The sequence below is a fragment of the Heloderma suspectum genome, chromosome 1 (genome assembly GCF_057233095.1).
Source record: "Heloderma suspectum isolate Gila_16-S chromosome 1, 16-S_ref, whole genome shotgun sequence".
NCBI lineage: Eukaryota > Metazoa > Chordata > Lepidosauria > Squamata > Helodermatidae > Heloderma > Heloderma suspectum.
The window spans coordinates 7,554,750-7,572,138 of NC_139458.1; the positions used below are offsets into that span (position 1 = coordinate 7,554,750).

General features: G+C 48.6%; 1 protein-coding gene across 2 annotated transcripts in view; it reads right to left on the reverse strand.

The window, feature by feature from the left end:
- PTGER2 (prostaglandin E receptor 2) overlaps window positions 1–17,163 on the reverse strand; it is a 32,294-nt gene extending 15,131 nt beyond the window's left edge. For both annotated transcript variants that reach the window (XR_014787852.1, XM_084834854.1), the window contains exon 1: window positions 16,215–17,163. Coding sequence is in view for 1 of the 2 variants with exons in the window: in XM_084834854.1 (XP_084690980.1) it covers window positions 16,215–17,105 (891 nt within the window). In the remaining variant the exon portion in view is untranslated. The remainder of the gene's footprint in view (window positions 1–16,214) is intronic.
- Window positions 17,164–17,389: the final 226 nt, after the last annotated feature.

The following is a 17,389-nucleotide window of genomic DNA, read 5'->3' on the forward strand; positions in this document are numbered from 1 at the left end:
GGAATGAAAAAGGGAAATACGCTACTCAGCAGTTATGTCGCATCTGAGTGTTAAAAGCACTTCTCTTGTCATCCTTACCACAGCCTTATAAGGTAGGCCAGTACGAATGTCCTCATTTTGCAGCTGAGGCTGAGAGAGAGCGGCCTGCCAAAGGCCATCTGTTCATGGCAGAGGCAAGATCTGAACCAGAGACTTCCGGATTCAGGGCTGTCTCTTAGACGCCACACTACAGCAGCCTTAGAAGAGGCCGGCGGGGGGAGGGGTGCGCCAGTGCAGAGGTGAGCAGAATGTAGATTTCCAGATGTTTGGGACGTCAACTCCCAGAACTCCGACAGTATGGCTAATGGTCAGGAAGCTGAAGTCCAACACATCTGGAGATCTACACATACCAGCCTTCCCCAACCTGGCACCCTCCAGATATGTGGGACTGCAACTCCTGTCACTCCCATGATAGGACATGCTGACTGGGGACCATGGGAGTTGCAGTTCAACACATCTGGAGGGCACCAGAAGGCTGCATCATACCAATATCAGATGGTATCACGAAGACGCTGCATCAGGACCTGAAGAAGCATCTGTACATAAAGCCTGAAGGCAGCTCCTGAATACAGACAGACCTTGGAATAACGGCCAGAGAGCAGGGAAGGTGCAGTGGAGAGGGGCCGGGAGGCAGGAAAGGCAGGCTGACATTGGCAGGCAAAACCACAGCTACAAATTTACCCTGGAATGTGAGCCAGACCCTCAACAACTTCCTGTGTTCCGCTCAGCCCATATAAACTCAGAATGTTCTTGTCGCAATCCATTTAAGTTAGCAGCGGCATCTAGAATAATTAGAAATGCTTCCTGCATTAGGGCTTGCACAGAACACTTCGCAGCCTGCAGATGCTCCAGCTCCAAGAACAGATCCCAGCACATCCTCTGCTGACAGTCATCCGCCAGGAATTCGTTCGTATGCAAGGACCTAAATGTGTTACTTCCTTAAAGGGTTATCTGCTGCCCTAGGCGAGTTATGACAATTCTCACTAAGCCTATAATCCAGAAAGCAGGCTCCTTGCTCTCAATCCATCAAGTGGAGGAAGAGAAATTGTGTGTGCGTGTGTGGGAGACAAGATTCAGGCAGGCTGGGATGGGCAGGAGACATGCAGCAGTAATACTTTTGAGAGGGAGATAACTGGCCCCCGCACACACCACGTGGTTGTTACACATGCACTACCCAAGAACATTCGCAGATGGTCCGTGCCCCCATTTTACCATTAGCACTAAAGCAGTGCTAGAATGAACAATGAGGACTAGTGGCATAACTGGGCACTGCTGGAGTATCTGTATGGCAATAATGGGGATGATGGGAGTTACAGTCAAACACATCTGGAGGGATGTTATAGGGCATTACCGAGCCCCTTCCTGCTGGTACTTTTGCCAGCCTTGAGCCGAACAATGTGTCGGGGGCACCACCACCACACCCCTTGCCATTACAAGGAACAGGAGGTCTGCCTGCACCTCCCCCCACAGCAGGAGGCTTGTCCCCGCTCCTCCCCAGTATACAGGTCCTGTGTGTGAGCAGCCCCTTGGGTAGGGCTTCCACGCACTGTGATGGATGTTGCAACGCACCCAACGCAACACGCCACCAGCTTCAGGCTGGAAACAGAGGAGGGAAAAGAACAAAAAAAAAATGCCTTATCGGGCTTGTGGGGGTGCACATTGTCCAGACATGTATCCCATGCTTTCGCCCTCTCAGGAATGCTTACAAGAAGAAGGCTTAAAATGGCTCATGCTTCAATCAGTTCGTAATATGAATATAAAAACCTACATTGACCAGCATGCTCATTGGCATTACAAATGCCTCTTTTGCACCTTTGGTGAGGGTTTTTACCATGAAATCATCATCATCTGCACTAACAATCAATAATCAGATGTCTGCCTAAAACTCTGTGGGAAAGGCTCAAGGAGATGCAAGCTAGATAGATGAAAAGATTTCCAGGTAGACCAGTATTATGAACCCACATCACAGATGAGGGCTGAGAGACTGGATTGCTTAAGGCCGTCCTGCGAGTTCCCAGCTGAGGGAAGCTTTGGACTGGGGACTCCGCCATCTGCCGTTCATGCTCTTATCAGTTCAGCTGCATTAGCTCTTGTCTCATGCCTCTTGTCTCATGCCTCTGCTTTGAGTGGCTGTTCTTCTAGCTCTCTATAAAAGTGGACGAGATTTTAAAATAAACCCAGAGCAACCTGGGACTTTGCAGTCCTAACTGAAGATGCTAACAGCGATGAGGAAGAGGGAAGCTCTTGTTCAAGTCTTGCACCCGAAGATCACACTACAAAATTCCACTGCAGCTGTGAGGGACAGCTGGTGCCCTCGAAAAGTGGGGATGCTCCAAATCCACTCGCTCATTCTGCCAAGCAGGGGCCTTGCTAGGCACTGAAAAGATGTGGGGCTGAGGCCCGTAGAACACAATTCTGTGTGAAAACTGCATATGCTAAAATGCATGCAAATTTAGAAATAATTTCTATGGATCATTTACATTCTACAGGCGGCAAAACCAGCCAATTAATTTCTCATCCAAATAATCTCAAATAAAATAAATTAGGATGCAACCCCATGCATGTTTAGACAGAAAGAAGTCCTGGCTGGCTGGGGAATGCTGGGAGGTTTAGGGCTTTTTCTCTGCCTAAATGCGCACAGGATTGCACCCTTATGATGAATCGGGCCTTGACCCACATCTGCCCAAACCAATGGGAAAAGTTTCTTTTGCCCTAAGGGTGCAATTGCCATGCAGGGGAAGGGGGGGGGGTCAGCATACCAGAAGGGGAAAGTTAACTCTTCCCTCCCCAGCTGCAATCCCCCTTGGAAACTGCCCCCTGTGTGGCAGTTAAGCTGAAAAAAACCTTCCATTGGCACCACTGGACACTCAGGGCTCTGTGGAATAGATCTGGGGCCATAGCAAACAGACGCGGGGCCCAGGCCTAGCAACTCCCCTGCGGCCAAGCCACCCCCGCTACACCTTTCCTTAGCTCCACCCGCTCAAACCTCCTCCCACCTGTTCTCTCCCAGCTCTGCCCAGGCAAACCCCTCCTATCAGCCACAGAACCTAAATGGAACCTCCATGGGCAGAGGCGGCATACTGCTGAATATCCAAGGCTAGGACAAGCAGCCAGTTTCTGTTGTTGCTGCCTTTCTGCCCATGGCTGGCCACAACACAGTTTGCTCAAGAACACAAAGTGGGGTTACAAGGGAACACTGGGATCGGGGGCCCACCCCACAAACACCCATTCTCCCCAAATCCCCTTCCAATAGTCCCCAGCACTTGCTGTAGCATGCTGAACATCTCCAGCCTTGCACCGTCCCTGTTCTTTATTGTATTACTCCAATGTATATACTACTTTCCACAGAGGTATCAAAGCGGCGGCAAAGAACAGGGGAAGCTGTGGTTTTTAGGCCCTGCCTTTGGCTGTCTACTGTTGGAAACAGGTCGCTGGACTAGATGGACTTTTGGTCTGATCGGGCCGGTCAGTTTTATGGTCCAAGAAACTAGCACCAGTAGAGGCTGGTGGCTCCAATGTCAGTGGGGCAGCAAATCTGCTCCTTTAGAGTTCTGACTGAAACCCAGAGCGGATTCACCGCCCCACTGACATTGGAGCCACCAGCCTCCACTAATACACCAACAACCAACCCAGACTTCTGTGCCTCACTTGTCTTGAAATGCCCCCATTTACAGATTCATTTCTTGCACAGATCCTCCCAAATTGTCTCCCCAAGAACCGCCCCGCTCAAGTTCTTTCCTCACACCATCTGCCCCAGATTCATTTCTTCTTCAGTGCATTTCCCCACTAACAAATTACGCCTTCCAGGATGAGGCAGAGCCCAGACAAAGCCTGGCCTCCACCTTCACAGATTATTTTTGGGTAGCCGCTGCCTAAACAGCAGCCACCCAGGTTGAGCGGCCTGCTGCTTGCCTCGCTCCCCCTTTGACAAAGAACAGGGTGGGTTTCTGCCCGACACACCCGTCTATTCTGTGGGAGCATGCAGAGAGCAAACTCTTGTGAACCCCAGCGGTGTACCCCTCCACCAGTACATCGGAACCTCTTGATTAGGTCCTGAGACCTCCCTACACCCCTTTAGGGCAAGAAAACCACGCTAACTGGATTTCTGGGAGCGTTCTGCCTTTCAGATAGTAGTTCAATGTGCCACATAGTACACACTGGAATAAAGCCCCTTGTGGCAGCCACAAAGAAGTCATCCCAATTTGTCCATTTTGGTTTAGAATTTAAAATTAGCCTTTATGGTGATGATCTTTTGTTGTTTATCTCAAGACTCCAGTTGTCAGTTCCAGCTTTGATTAAATTGATTAATACTTTGGTGAATTGTATGGCTATTCAGTTAACTGGTCAAAATTGGAAATAATGCCAATTGGAGATAGGGTATACCCTAGCTTATTAGCCAATTGGCAATTTTGACGGTGCCCAGAGTTTATTACTTATTTGGGAATAATTATTCCTAGAGATATATTTCAAATGATTAGGTTAAATTTACACAAGTTAATTAATGATATTTCATGAGATATAGATAGATGGGCATCTTTAAACTTGAGTTTATGGGATAAGGTGAATACACTTAAGATGAATACCATACCTTGAATTATTCATGTTATAAGTGGGATCCCTATACTTATACCTGACAAACATTTCCAAAAACTTAATGTTTTGTTTCATAAATTTGGGGTGTGTGTGGTTCCTTTCCACCAAGAATATCTTTGGAAAAGGATGAAACTCCAATTAATGAAGGCAGGTTCAGTTTTCCGGATCTAGCTATGTACCATCGGGCCTATTTGCTGACTTGTACTAAATTTTGGTCTTTTCCACTTCGAATGGATTTTCCACCTTGGTCAGTGTTGGAATCTTCTTGTCTGGAGCCTCTCTTTAAATGGATGGCACTAGGTTCTCAGCATATTAAGGCAGCCAGAGCCCCTCCCACAATTTTGGCAGTTAGAGAAGTGTGGCGTATAATGTCACGTCAATTACAATTTGACCCATTTTCCCATGCCAAATTGACTTTATGGGGAAATCCAGATTTAGGAATTGGAAAGAAAATGTTTTTATGGTGGACCTGGACAGATAAAATTATCTTTATCCTGGATCAATTAGTGGGGGTTGATGATGGGTTCTTGTTATTCTCAACTTTGTGAGAGCAATTTGATTTGCTGGCTACAGCGGAATGACAGTTCTTGCAATTGAAACATTTGTTGGTATCTAGATTTGGTCCTGCTCTTTTTACTGCTTGGGAGTCTCCTTCACTATTGGAAATACTTACTGAAGCTGATGAGATATATTGACCTACGATTCATGTCTACAAACATTTATTATCAATGAATAAATATGATACAGGTGGTTTACAGCAGGAATGGAACAGGGAATCAGAACATCCTATTTTGTTTAATCAATGGACTGCTGCATTGGGATCTGTATCAGACATTTCAATGGATCTTCAGTTATGCCTTATTCAGCAAAAACGTTTGTTTCGGGTCTCCTGGATGCCACAATGACTTTTTAATAAAGGTTTGTCAAATTCATCTAATTGTTGGAGGTGTAATGCAGTCAATGCTTCTCTTATTCTTATGTTTTGGAAATGTCCAATGGTTGCCTCCTTTTGGGAGGAAGTTTTTATACAGATACATTTTGTACTGGAAAGCTCTTTAATATTTACTGATGTAAATGTTCTTTTAAATTACTTACCTGCTTCTTGGAATGCAACACATGGTCAACGTGAATGGATTTTTCGTGCCCCTTTGGTTGCTAAAAGACTGATACTACGATAATGGAAGGATAAAAGCTCACTGCCCATAATGCAATGGATTGAAGAGTTAACAACGCTAGCAACATTTGAAAGAGTGGTATATAGGCGTAACTTGCAAATGGACTTATATGTGGATATTTGGTCTGCTTTTACTGAAGTTTATGTGTAACCTATATTTCCCCCCTTTTTTCACTCTCTTTAGAATACTGTAATAATTCGAAACGGAGGGTTTTGGAATGCTGTTATAATTTTTTTCTTTTTGGTTTGTTGTTTCTTTTTCTTTGTTTTGTTTGTTGAAATTCACAATAAAAATTTGAAGAACGAACAAACAAACAGTCATCCCTGCCCCTGTACAAATGGAGGGAGTTTTCAGGAAGCCCACCCAACCAGAATGCTTAATATCTAGGGTATACTCAGCCATACATATACAAAATTTGAACTGCTGTGTGGCTGTGGAGGTGGTGGGAAAATACATAGCCAAGACTGTAATCAGTGCTCCAGCCTGGAAGGACGGCACACATTTTAAATAGTTTATTCCTCTGACACCCTCAGGGTCAGATTAAAATATAGAAAGGTATGTGCATATCCTGTGCTTAAAACAAAATAATATTTTTTAAATTACTCTAAAAAAAGCCAAATCCAACAACTGGTTTACTTATAGCACAATCTTATGCATGTTTACTCAAAAGTACATCCCACTATGTTCAGCAGAGCTTACTCGCAGGTAAGTGTGTACAGGGTTGTGGCCTAAATTATGAACATTGAGCAAATTTGCATCATTGCTTTAATTTTGCATAATTCAGTCTGCAACTGAATTATGCTTTGCATAATTTCATCATTTGCCACTTGTGGGGAGTTATGTGGGACACTGAAGTGGTGCCTCTAACCATTAGAAGTCTTGGCTCAATCATCCTTCTGGCTTCTGGGATTTCAGCAGGCACTGCCTATACACCTTCAAGCTATGCAGCCATGAGCACCAGAAACTTGTGTTTGCTTTTAAAAACGAATACTTGAGATTCTCAGGAAGCTGCTTCAATCCAGCTTTTCTTTTCTTTGCAGAACTGTGGCATTCACAGAGCCCACTCTCATTTATCCATTGTTTAAACCAGCCTTCCCCAACCTGATTAGACTATAGCTCCCATCATACCCTGCCAGCATGGCCACACACCAGCAAAGAGTAAGCATGGCCAGCTGTTCCTTCTCAGGTTCTGACTAAGCAGGATGGGAAAAAGTAAACGTGGTGTATGATTGAAGATGTTTAAATGTGGTTGAGACCCATCAAGTGGCAAAATGACTACGAGTCCATCTGTATCCATGGGAAGAATCGGCTGGGAATGACTCCATTTCAGCCGTTCACAATTTTATCCTTTTGACCTGTTAGACCATGTGCTATTTGTAGCTTGGCCAGCACCTCGCTAAAGACTGATAAATGTTCTGCTGATGAACAAGATCCTTCTATGCAATAGAAGGGTTGGATCTAACTCAAGGATTATTCCATTTTGGCATCTTGTTTAAAAGTAGGGCATTTTGCTCTATTAATTCCTAAGTGTTAATAAAGTATTATGATGGTTACTGTATACTGAAAGGCGCACACACACATTTGATGACACCAAATTATTTAGGGTGGTTAAAACAAAAAGGGATTGTGAAGAACTCCAAAAGGATCTCTCCAAACTGGGAGAATGGCATCTAAATGGCGAATGCAGTTCAATGTAAGCAAGTGTAAAGTGATGCACGTTGGGGTAAAAAATCCCAACTTCAAGTATAGCCTGATGGGGTCTGAGCTAGTGGTGACTTGACCAGGAAAGAGATCTTGGGGTTGTGGTGGACAGCTCAGTGAAGATGTCCACCCAGTGTAGGGCAGCTGTAAAAAAGGCAAACTCCATGTGAGGCAGAATTAGAAAAGGCATTGAGAATAAAACGACCATTAACATACTGCCTTTATACAAATCTCTGGTGCGACCACACTTGGAATACTCTGTACAGTTCTGCTCACCACCTAAAAAAAGATATTGTAGAGATGGAAAAAGTGCAGAAAAGGGCAACTAAAATGATCAAGGGGCTGGAGCATCTCCCCAATGAGGGAAGGTTACAACAGCTGGGATTCTTTATCAGAAAAAAGGAGGATAAGGGGAGACATGATAGAGGTCTACAAAATTATGCCTGGTGTGGATAGGAGACATTTTTCTCCCTCTCTCAAAATACTAGAACCCAATGGGGTCATCCCATGAAGCTGATTGGTGGCAGATTCAGGACAGTTAAGAGGAAGTAGTTGTTCACACAGCGAATAAACTGTGGAATTCGCTACCACAAGACGTAGTGATGGCCACCAATTCAGATGGTTTTAAAAGTGGGTTAGACAAATTCCTGGAGGATAAGGCTATCAGTGGCTACTAATCCTGATGGCTATGTGCTACCTCCAGGATCAGAGGCACCATGCCTATGTTGCTGGGGAACATGGGTGGGTGGCTGCTATTGCACTCATGTCCTTTCTGTGAGCTTTCCTTAGGCAGCTGGCTGGCCACTGTGTGAACAGAATGCTGGACTAGATGGACCCTGGGTCAGATCCAGCAGGGCTCTTCTTATGCTCTTACAGATTATTATTATTATTTATTACATTTATATCCCGCCTTTTTTCCTCCTTAAGGAACCCAAGGCGGTGTACATAACCCTCCTCCTCTCCATTTTATCCTCACAACAGCCCAGTGAGGTGGGTTGGGCTGAGAGTCTGTGACTGGCCCAAAGTCACCCAGTGAGCTTCCATGGCTGAGTGAGATGACAATTGAATTCTGTGGTGCAGGAAAAGAAGTTAGCTGGAGCCCTGTGTAACTTTCCCTGAGTTTTTAAAAAAATGAAAAGCAGCCATGCAGCAGGAAGGGTCTGCGTTACCCCTTCCCATCAGGCTGTTTTTCTGCTCAGGCTCTTTTTGCTCCTCTCCCATGTTGCTTGCTGTGCCCCTCCCCTACACAGAGGGGAAGATTCAATTACAAGTCCCTGTATTATTTTTTTTTCCCATGCATGGAGAAAAGCAATGGGCAGACAATTTGGAGATGAAAATGGCTGGTAGGACTAACTTCCCAGCTGCCCTGCACCCAGGGCCATTGTTAGGGAGGGGCCCACCTGGGCACAGGCCCCGGATCTTTTTTGAGCTGTGCCCCGGATCTTTTGAGCTGTCCTAATTGCCATTTTTTAAAAACATTTTCCCATTGACTTGCATTGGTAAACAAAAATGGCCATAACTTTTTTAGTTTGTAGGATAAATACATGAAATTTGGAGGCTTGGTAGCCCCCATGGAACCGATTGAATCTGCCAAATTTCAGGCAGTTAGGTCCAGTGGCTTTTGTGCTAGTCACAGGTAAAATTTGCAATTTTCAAGAAAAACTGTCAAAGCAAAGAGCTATAATTTTTTTGTGCTTCCACAAAATTTGGGGACCTAGCAGGCCCTATGGAGCTGACTGAACCTACCAAATTTCAGATGGTTAGGTCCAGTGGCTTTTGTGCTAGCCATGGGTAAATTTTCCTTTTCTCAAAGTCTAAAACCAAAAGTAAAAACTGTCAAGTCACCCAGGGGATTAGAGATCCTAATCAGAAGGTGTTTAAGGTGACCATTAGGAGGTCACTATCCCTAATCTCTGGTGTAGGGTTTTTTTGAGGTGCAAAAAACCTCTCTCCCCCTACTTTTCTGCTCTTCCTTGCCTGCAATGAAATTTTGAAGAGGAGAAGGAAGGGAAGAAAGAGCTCCATGTGAAATACTGGTATTTCACACAGCATCTGATTTTACTGTCCCAAACTGAAACCTTTGACTTCTGTGGAAGTTTAGTAGCTACAGTACAGCAAAGGATCCAAACAGCCTCCACAGACTTCTTTCTCCACCTCCACTTTAATTTCTCCTAAATAGCTGTAGGACTCAAATAATCCCAAAGGGAGGGTTAGGACTATGTGGCATCATGATCGAGAAACTGCTGGGGCTTTTACATAGGTTCTACAGTTTTAAAAAAGCTAGAAAAAGCCCTCAGCCACCTCACCCCATAAAGTTCATTTAAGTATGTGCAATCCTTACAAACCCTCCACAGCCTCCTAAATTCCTCTGAAGTACTACCTCTCTGAAAGGAGCCATTTGGCTTAGGGAATTCTCTCTACCCCCCACCCCATGCACATTTCCAATCACCATTCTTCTTTTCTTCTCCCCTCCCCTCCCCTCCCCTCCCCTGTTCTTTCTTTCTCTTCTTTATTCCACCCAGAGCATATCTTGGGGATTTCTTAAAGAGAATTCTCTTCAGTGGGCAAGAGAAGTTCTGAACTGTATTTGACTTTATACAAACAGACAAGAGGGTTGGTTTTTCTCCTTCTCACTCAAGCCTTTGAGAAGAGTGGGTTCACATGGTTGCAGAGAAACAAAACTGGGCTTGTTTTGTTTGTCCGTTGCCATTATCCAGCAATAGGAAGGGTTGTAGCTCAGTGGCAGAGCCCCTGCTTGGCATGCAGAATGTCCCAGGTTCAATCCCCGGCATCTCCAGGCAAGGCTAGGAAAGAATCCTGCCTGAAATGCTGGAGAGCCGCTGCTGCCAATCAGTGTCAACAATACTGCGCTAGATGGACCCTGGGTCTGACTCAATACAAGGCCGCTTCCTATGTTCCTCTGAACAGAAAGCTTTAAGAAAAATAGGAGTTTGGGTTTTTTTTTAAGTGGAGGGAAGATAAATATTGCTAATTTATGCAATCCTATGTATGCCTACTGAGAAGTCCCATTATGTTTAATGAGGCTTACCCTCAGGAAAGTGTGCATAGGATTCCAGCACAAGTTACTTTTGCAGGGAGGTTTGCCCCTTGATGTTCTGCATGTTTACTCAGAAATAAGTCCTGAGTTGTGAGCATGGCACTGCAGGCTTAATACAGTGCCTTTCCAATTCTGTCTAATGAATTGACTACCCTTTCAGCTCAGTCCTATGCATGTTTTGTCATTTGTGGGTTGGGGGGGGTTGCATGAACTCTAGCTTCAGTGGTGAGGGAAAGGCACTTAGTGCATGCACAGAGTTTCTCCATAACTGTCTTGAAAAGTTATGGGGAGGAAGATACAATGAGAGCTTGTGCATAGAGAGGAGTTGCACAAAACAAGACATCTGTTTTTATGAAGAGTTGCTGGAGGATGGTAGGATGAGGAGGAATGGTTGCATGGAAGGGAATAGAATTGGTAGGGGGAGAATGTAAGTGCTCAGTGGTGAAAGAAAAACATTCTGCACATGCTCAAAGGCACTCTCTATTTAAGAACATAAGAAGAGCCGTGCTGCATCAGACCAAGGTCCAGCTAGTCCAGCATTCTGTTCACACAGTGGCCAACCAGATGCCCATGGGAAGCCCACAAGCAGGACATGAGTGCAATAGCACCTTCCCACCCATGTTCCCCTGCTGCTAACACTGGTGAAATGTAAATAAATTCTAGTAATTCTAAATTAGAAAGCATGTATATCCTTCAGAAACTCTGCAGGTTTCTTGCCTGGGGGAGACCTCTAATGACCTGTGCATTTTCATACAAACTTACCCAAAAACTATTGGGGAAGGTGGAATGGAAGGGAAAGCAAATCACTCCCTCCACCAAACTGGAGAACTCCCCTTCCATATGAACTGCTGCACCTATCCTTCTGAAACTCTGCTGGTTTCTTACTTAGGGACAACTGTAGGCTGTCTGTAACTTTCAGAACAATGGTCCACAAGGAACATAGGGAGACCTCCAAAAGGTCTCTTTTGGAGACCTCAAAATGTCAAGGCCACCCCTGCACAAAAACCCTTGGGGCTAGTTTTCTGAAATTTGGCAGACATGATCTCCTCTGATGGAGCAATGAATCCTGAAATTTTTATCCAATTCTTCCAAGGAATTCAAACGTTATTGGCAGCTCCCTTTAAAAGAAAATCAAAATATAAACCCTGCACCTATTTTTCTGACACTGGGCAGGTGTAATCCCCTTCTAGGGGGCTACTATGCCTGAAATTATCCAGTTCTGACCAAGAGAAAAAAGTTAGTTTTTTTTTTTCTAATTTCCCAGGGTAGTCAACAGGAAGCATAAAGACTCGTTTTTCCAAACCTTGACTCAGGTTTGGCACTGAGCTGAAGTGGTCCGACTACAAATTGGCCAGAGCAGAAATGGGATGTGTACCAAAATGCTGAATCAGGGCCTGAGTTGAAGTGGGGTGGGGGGTCAGTGCACACTTCTTATGTATGTACAGTATGTATGTAATCTATGCACACACGCAAGCACACTGCATGCACCCACCACACACACACACACACATTAGACGTGTGCTTAGACTCATGTGTGTGTATGCAAATTTGTGTTATGGGCCTGTGCCCCGGATCTTTTAAGACCCTAGCAACGCCCCTGCCTGCACCTACTTCTATAACGGTTTTCGACAGGGGCTCCTTGTCATTAAAAACAAAACCAAACATTGGGTACAGGAAATTCCATGTTTGACGGTACTTTGGCCCTGAATTTTAACCTGAGCAATAACATACGAACAGAACCGAAAAACAAACACAAACGCCAGCACAATCAACTGGACTAAATATGGGAGAAAGGGAAAACCAAGAAAGAAGGCAATCCCTCCTCCCCAAAGGGATCAAGGGAACGGCAAAGAGCGATGCTAAAATAATTCAGGGCAAGACCTCAAGGCTCCTGGTGCATCCCCCTTGCTGAAGTGAATGAAGCAAGTCTGGGTCTGAGCGGTGCCTGGATAGCAGACTGCCTGGGAAACGCACATAAGCAGCCTCGAGTTTCATCGCAGAAAAAGGGTGGGTCAGGAATGTAGTAACACCTATGCATGCAAATGGAACGAATCTACAGTAGGGCCGGGGAACTTTTTTTCAGTCCAAGGGCTGAATTCCAATCTGGAAAGGGTCTTGGGGGCTACATTCCATCGGTGGGCATGGCCACAGGCAGCGTGGGCACTGGGCAGAGCCAAAGTGGGCGAGACCAAAATGTTACTATTACCAATTTTAAGCCTATTCAGAAGCAAGCAGGACAAGCCCCTGCAAGACTACTCCAAAGTAAGCGGGACTGAGTCAGTCAAAGAACATCCTGAATACATCAGCATCTTGTCTCCAACAGTGGCTGGCCATGAAGACAACAGCTGTGTTTGTTTATTTGCCCCTTGCAAACTCAGCAGTGTGCTCACTGCCCTTGAACCCTGAGCCATGGTGGCTAACATTTGTGGACAGACCTCTTCTCCATGGATGTGTCCAATCCAGGGGTGGGCAAAAGGTAGATCAGGATCTACTGCTTGATCTCCAACTGATTTGCAGAAGATCAGCTAGGATTTCCAGCTCCCAATGGTTTAACAACAACGCCAACAAAAACAACACCTCCCTAAATTGAGCTGCTGAAATCAAGAATACTGGTGGGTGGCGGGATAGGTATAGATTTGTGTGTGAGCTCCAGATCTGAGACCGAAAACCAAATCCTGGGCTGAGCACGGCCTTGGAAGCACTTTGTTCTGCAGTTCTACGTCTGCCATCTTGTGCCACTATTTTTCACCTGGCTCCAGTTGGTGGACCTTGGGGGGTTCTAGAGGAAAACTAAAGTAGAACCCACAAACCTAAAATCTGCCTAGTTCAGATCTAATCCCCTCTTTAAAGCCATCAATCCAGTGCATGCCATATATCAACAGATAAGCCTACTACGTTTACTGAATATGTAAACCTGTTGCAAGGGCTGTGACGTACACATCAGTTAAAAACATGGATAAATAGTCCAGCAATGCAAAGGAAGCTCCTTTAGTCATATGCACTGACTCAACATTCTCTTCTGGCTTTGAGATGTGTGGTATTCTAATTATACACACACACACACACACACCCTTTGGCTATCGGGCTAATTTTACAACTGACTCCTTGGGATTTTATTGTTAATATGGTTTGGTTTATCATGTCATGTAATAAGAAGTAACACATAAACAGCAGAGCTGCAGTTCTGTATACCCACTGAACTCCTCGGGACTGACTCCTGAAAAGATGGGCATAACATCGTACCACAAGTCACTGAAATGCTTGACCTTTTATTGCATTTTTAGGCTTGTTTGCATGTTGTCAACTGCCTTGAGGTCTGGAACTGGCCAGAAAGTGGGAATAACATGGGAATAACGTAATGTGTGCACTCAGGGGTGGGCAGAAAGCTGATCTCCAGATGTTTTGGACTTTGGCCACGCTGGCAGGGGCTTCTGCCAGTTGCAGTCCCAAATATCTGGAGATGTACTTTCTCCCTACCTCTGGCGTAGACAGCCCAGTGGCTCTTGTAGAACAGGAAAGGCTGCTTCTGGTGAGGAGGGTAACCAGGAGTCGACAAGTGGTGGGGGACAGGAGGTGCCAGGGGTCTGAACCTGGGACCATCATGGGGCTTCACACAGTTTGCCCCAGCTCTTCTCATTTTAGTAATGAAGCCCCTGCCCCCCTCCTGGTTTTGTCTTAGTTTCCGGCCACCTCAACATTGTGCTTTCCAATGACTGAATTTAGAGCAAATGAAACTCTAGGCCATCGCCCAGTCACAAGGATTGCTGGCCTCCGCTCCAGAACCCAGTGCCTTTCTCCTAACCCCAGAGGTATGAGGGCTGGCTGTGGCTTCTCAAAGGCACTCTGCGCACACACTCACAGAGAGTTAAGCCCGAATTTATGCATATGCAATTGGGCTACCGGACCAGACATCCCCGCCACCCTCCTTTCTACTGCAGCCCCTCCAGTCCCCTGAGAATGCTACACAGGGGGTCAAGGGACCCTGCTGAATGGGGTCTTGAAAATCAGGGGGAGGCAACTTATGTTAATGGAGCCCTTCTCTCTCCTGAAGGCAGATCCTGGATCCAACCCAGAGAGTTTTCATGGTCCTTGCTTCAACAGGGCTTGTAATGGGAATGCAAAACCTACATTGGCCACGATGGGCATTTGCCTTACAAATGTCTCTCCCATGCTTTCTCTGGGACATTAAGAGTGATCAGACATTTGCATCCACAGTAGCAGGAGGAAGGTACCCGGGAGATGCAAGCCTCACATCCAAAAATGCTCTTACGAGTCACCCATAGTTTGCACAGCTGAACCCTGCTTGGGGCTCAGCTTCACTCCAGGGCTCGCCCTGCATATATGGGGCTGGGGAACCTAAGAAGCTGCCCTATGCAGGGCCAGCCTGTTCCAACATGGTACCCTCCAGATGTGTTGGAGTTTGGTTTTCATCTGTTTTCATTATAATTTTCAAATTTTAATCTCTTTTTTATTACTGTGAGATACCTTGAGCACCATTTTTGATGGAAAGGCAGGATATCAATGAAATAAACTCCCATCGTGTTGGATGGAAACAACGGGAGTTGCTCCCAACGCACCTGACCTTGAGGAAGACTGGGTCAGCCTCCATCCAGCCCTGCATGATCCACATAAGACTGTAAGAAGAGCCGTGTTGGATCAGAGCCAGGGTCCATCCAGTCCAGCATTCTGTTCACACAGGGGCCAACCAGATGCCCCAGTGGGAAGCCCACAAGCAGGACGTGCGGGCAACAGCACCCTCCTGCCCATGTTCCCCAGCAACATAGTATGCATAGGCATACCTCTGATACTGGAGGTAGCATAGAGCCATCAGAACTAGTAGCCATCGATAGCCTTCTCCTCCATGAATTTGTCCAATCCACTTTGAAAGCCATCCAGATGGGTGGCCATCACCACGTCTTGTGGTAGTGAATTCCATAGCTGAATTCTGCGCTGTGTGAAGGACTGGACTCCCTTTTCTCTGTCCCGAATGTCCCATACATCAGCTTCATGGAAGGACCCCACTGGGTTCTAGTATTACGGTAAAGGAGGAAAAGGTCTCCCTCTCCACTCCCTCCACACACAGCCCCAGATCTCGTAATCTTTCCTCTGGGGGAGTTCCTCCAGCCCCTTGATCATTTCAGCTGCCCTTTTCTGCACTTGACGGGTAGGGGGTCTCCAGCGCCCCAGGCCCTGGTGCAGGCAGGCGTGCTGGGCACAGAGAGCGGTCTGTCCCAGCACCGGCCCCCTTTTCCTTAGCGCTGACAGGGCTTGGCGCCGAGCTCTTCTGCATGCTACACAGGTGCCCACCCACTGAGCTTCTGCGGGTCCCCCCCAGGCTTGCGCAGGGTTGCCTTATTATTCGAAGCAACGGCAGAAAGCCAAGGGTGACTCTGAGCATCTGCAGAGGGCTTTGAGGTGCCACAGCCAGCCCTCCCGCCCCCATCTGGGGGCTGAAGACAAGGGCGGCGAGAGCAGGGGCTGGCGCGTCAGCTCCTCCCGCCCTTTCATTATTGTGTTTGTTTACCGGATTTCTAAATCGCCCACCTGGCCGGTCGCCCGGCCGCTCTGGGCGGCGTGCAGCAATTCGTTATGGGCGCTCGGGCCCTGGCCCAGGCCGCCCCGCCCCGCCGCGCCCCGCCCCGACTCACCGTGAAAGGCAGGGAGCACACGGCGAAGGTGATGGTCATGATGGAGAGCAGGATGAGGTGGTCCAGCTCCTCGGCCGTGGGCAGCAGCCCCGGGGCGCCCCTGCGGCTGCGCGGCGCGAGGTCGCCGGGCGCCGCCAGCGGGCGGAGCGGGGCGCCCCGCGCCACCCGCCGGGCGGTTCGGCCCCGCCGGCGCATGCGGACCAGGTTGACGATGACGCTCAGGTTGCACAGCAGCACGGCCAGGATGAGCAGCAGCAGCAGGGCGGCGTAGAGCAGCGAGAAGGCGAGGACGCCCCCGCCGCCCGGCGGCGCCCCGCCCGCGCCCGCGCCCGCCAGGCGCATCTGGATGAAGCACCACGTGCCGGGGCAGTACTGCGCGTGGCGGCCGAAGCCGAGCAGCGGCAGGGCGCAGAAGGCGGCGGCCAGGCCGTAGAGGGCCGGCAGGGCGCCGAGCAGCAGCGCGGCGGGCCGCCCGCGCCGCAGGCGCTCGTAGCGGTAGGGCGCGCCGACGGCCAGGCTGCGCTCCAGCGCCATGGCGCCCAGGCAGCCCATGGTGGCCAGGCCGAAGAAGCTCATGGCGAAGGCGAAGTAGCGGCACACGCGCCCGCCCCGCGCCAGCCCCACCAGCGTGGTCCCGCGCGCGTAGGCCGCCAGCACCACCGGGCTCAGCAGGCAGGTGCCCAGCAGGTCGGTCAGCACCAGCGCCAGCGCCAGCACGTGGAAGGGCGCCGGCCGCTCGCGCCGCGCCCGCCGCCGCCGCCGCGCCCGCAGCAGCAGCGCCAGCGCCGTCAGGTTGCCCAGCACGCCGGCCGAGAACATGACGGCCGCGATGGCCGGGCTCTCGCCCGACGCCGGCAGCCGCTCCGCGGCGTGGCAGCTCTCGTTCGGCATCGTCGAGGGCCGCTGCGGCGCCGGGCGCTGCGCGGTCTAAAGGGGCGGGGAGGCGGCGGGCGGCCGCCTGGCCAACAGGCGCCACCTCCGCCCGCCCCGCCCGCGGTCCGCGCCGCGGCGGGGGCGCGCGGAGGCTGCCGGGGGGCTGCCCCTGCTGGGCCCCGTCGGCTGCGCGGGGGCGGAGCGCGGCGGGCCTCCGGGGCGCCCCGCCGCCTTACTCGCAAGCGGCTGGGGCGCATCGCGGCGTCCCCGAGGGCGCGCGGGTCGGGACCTGGGGAGCGGAG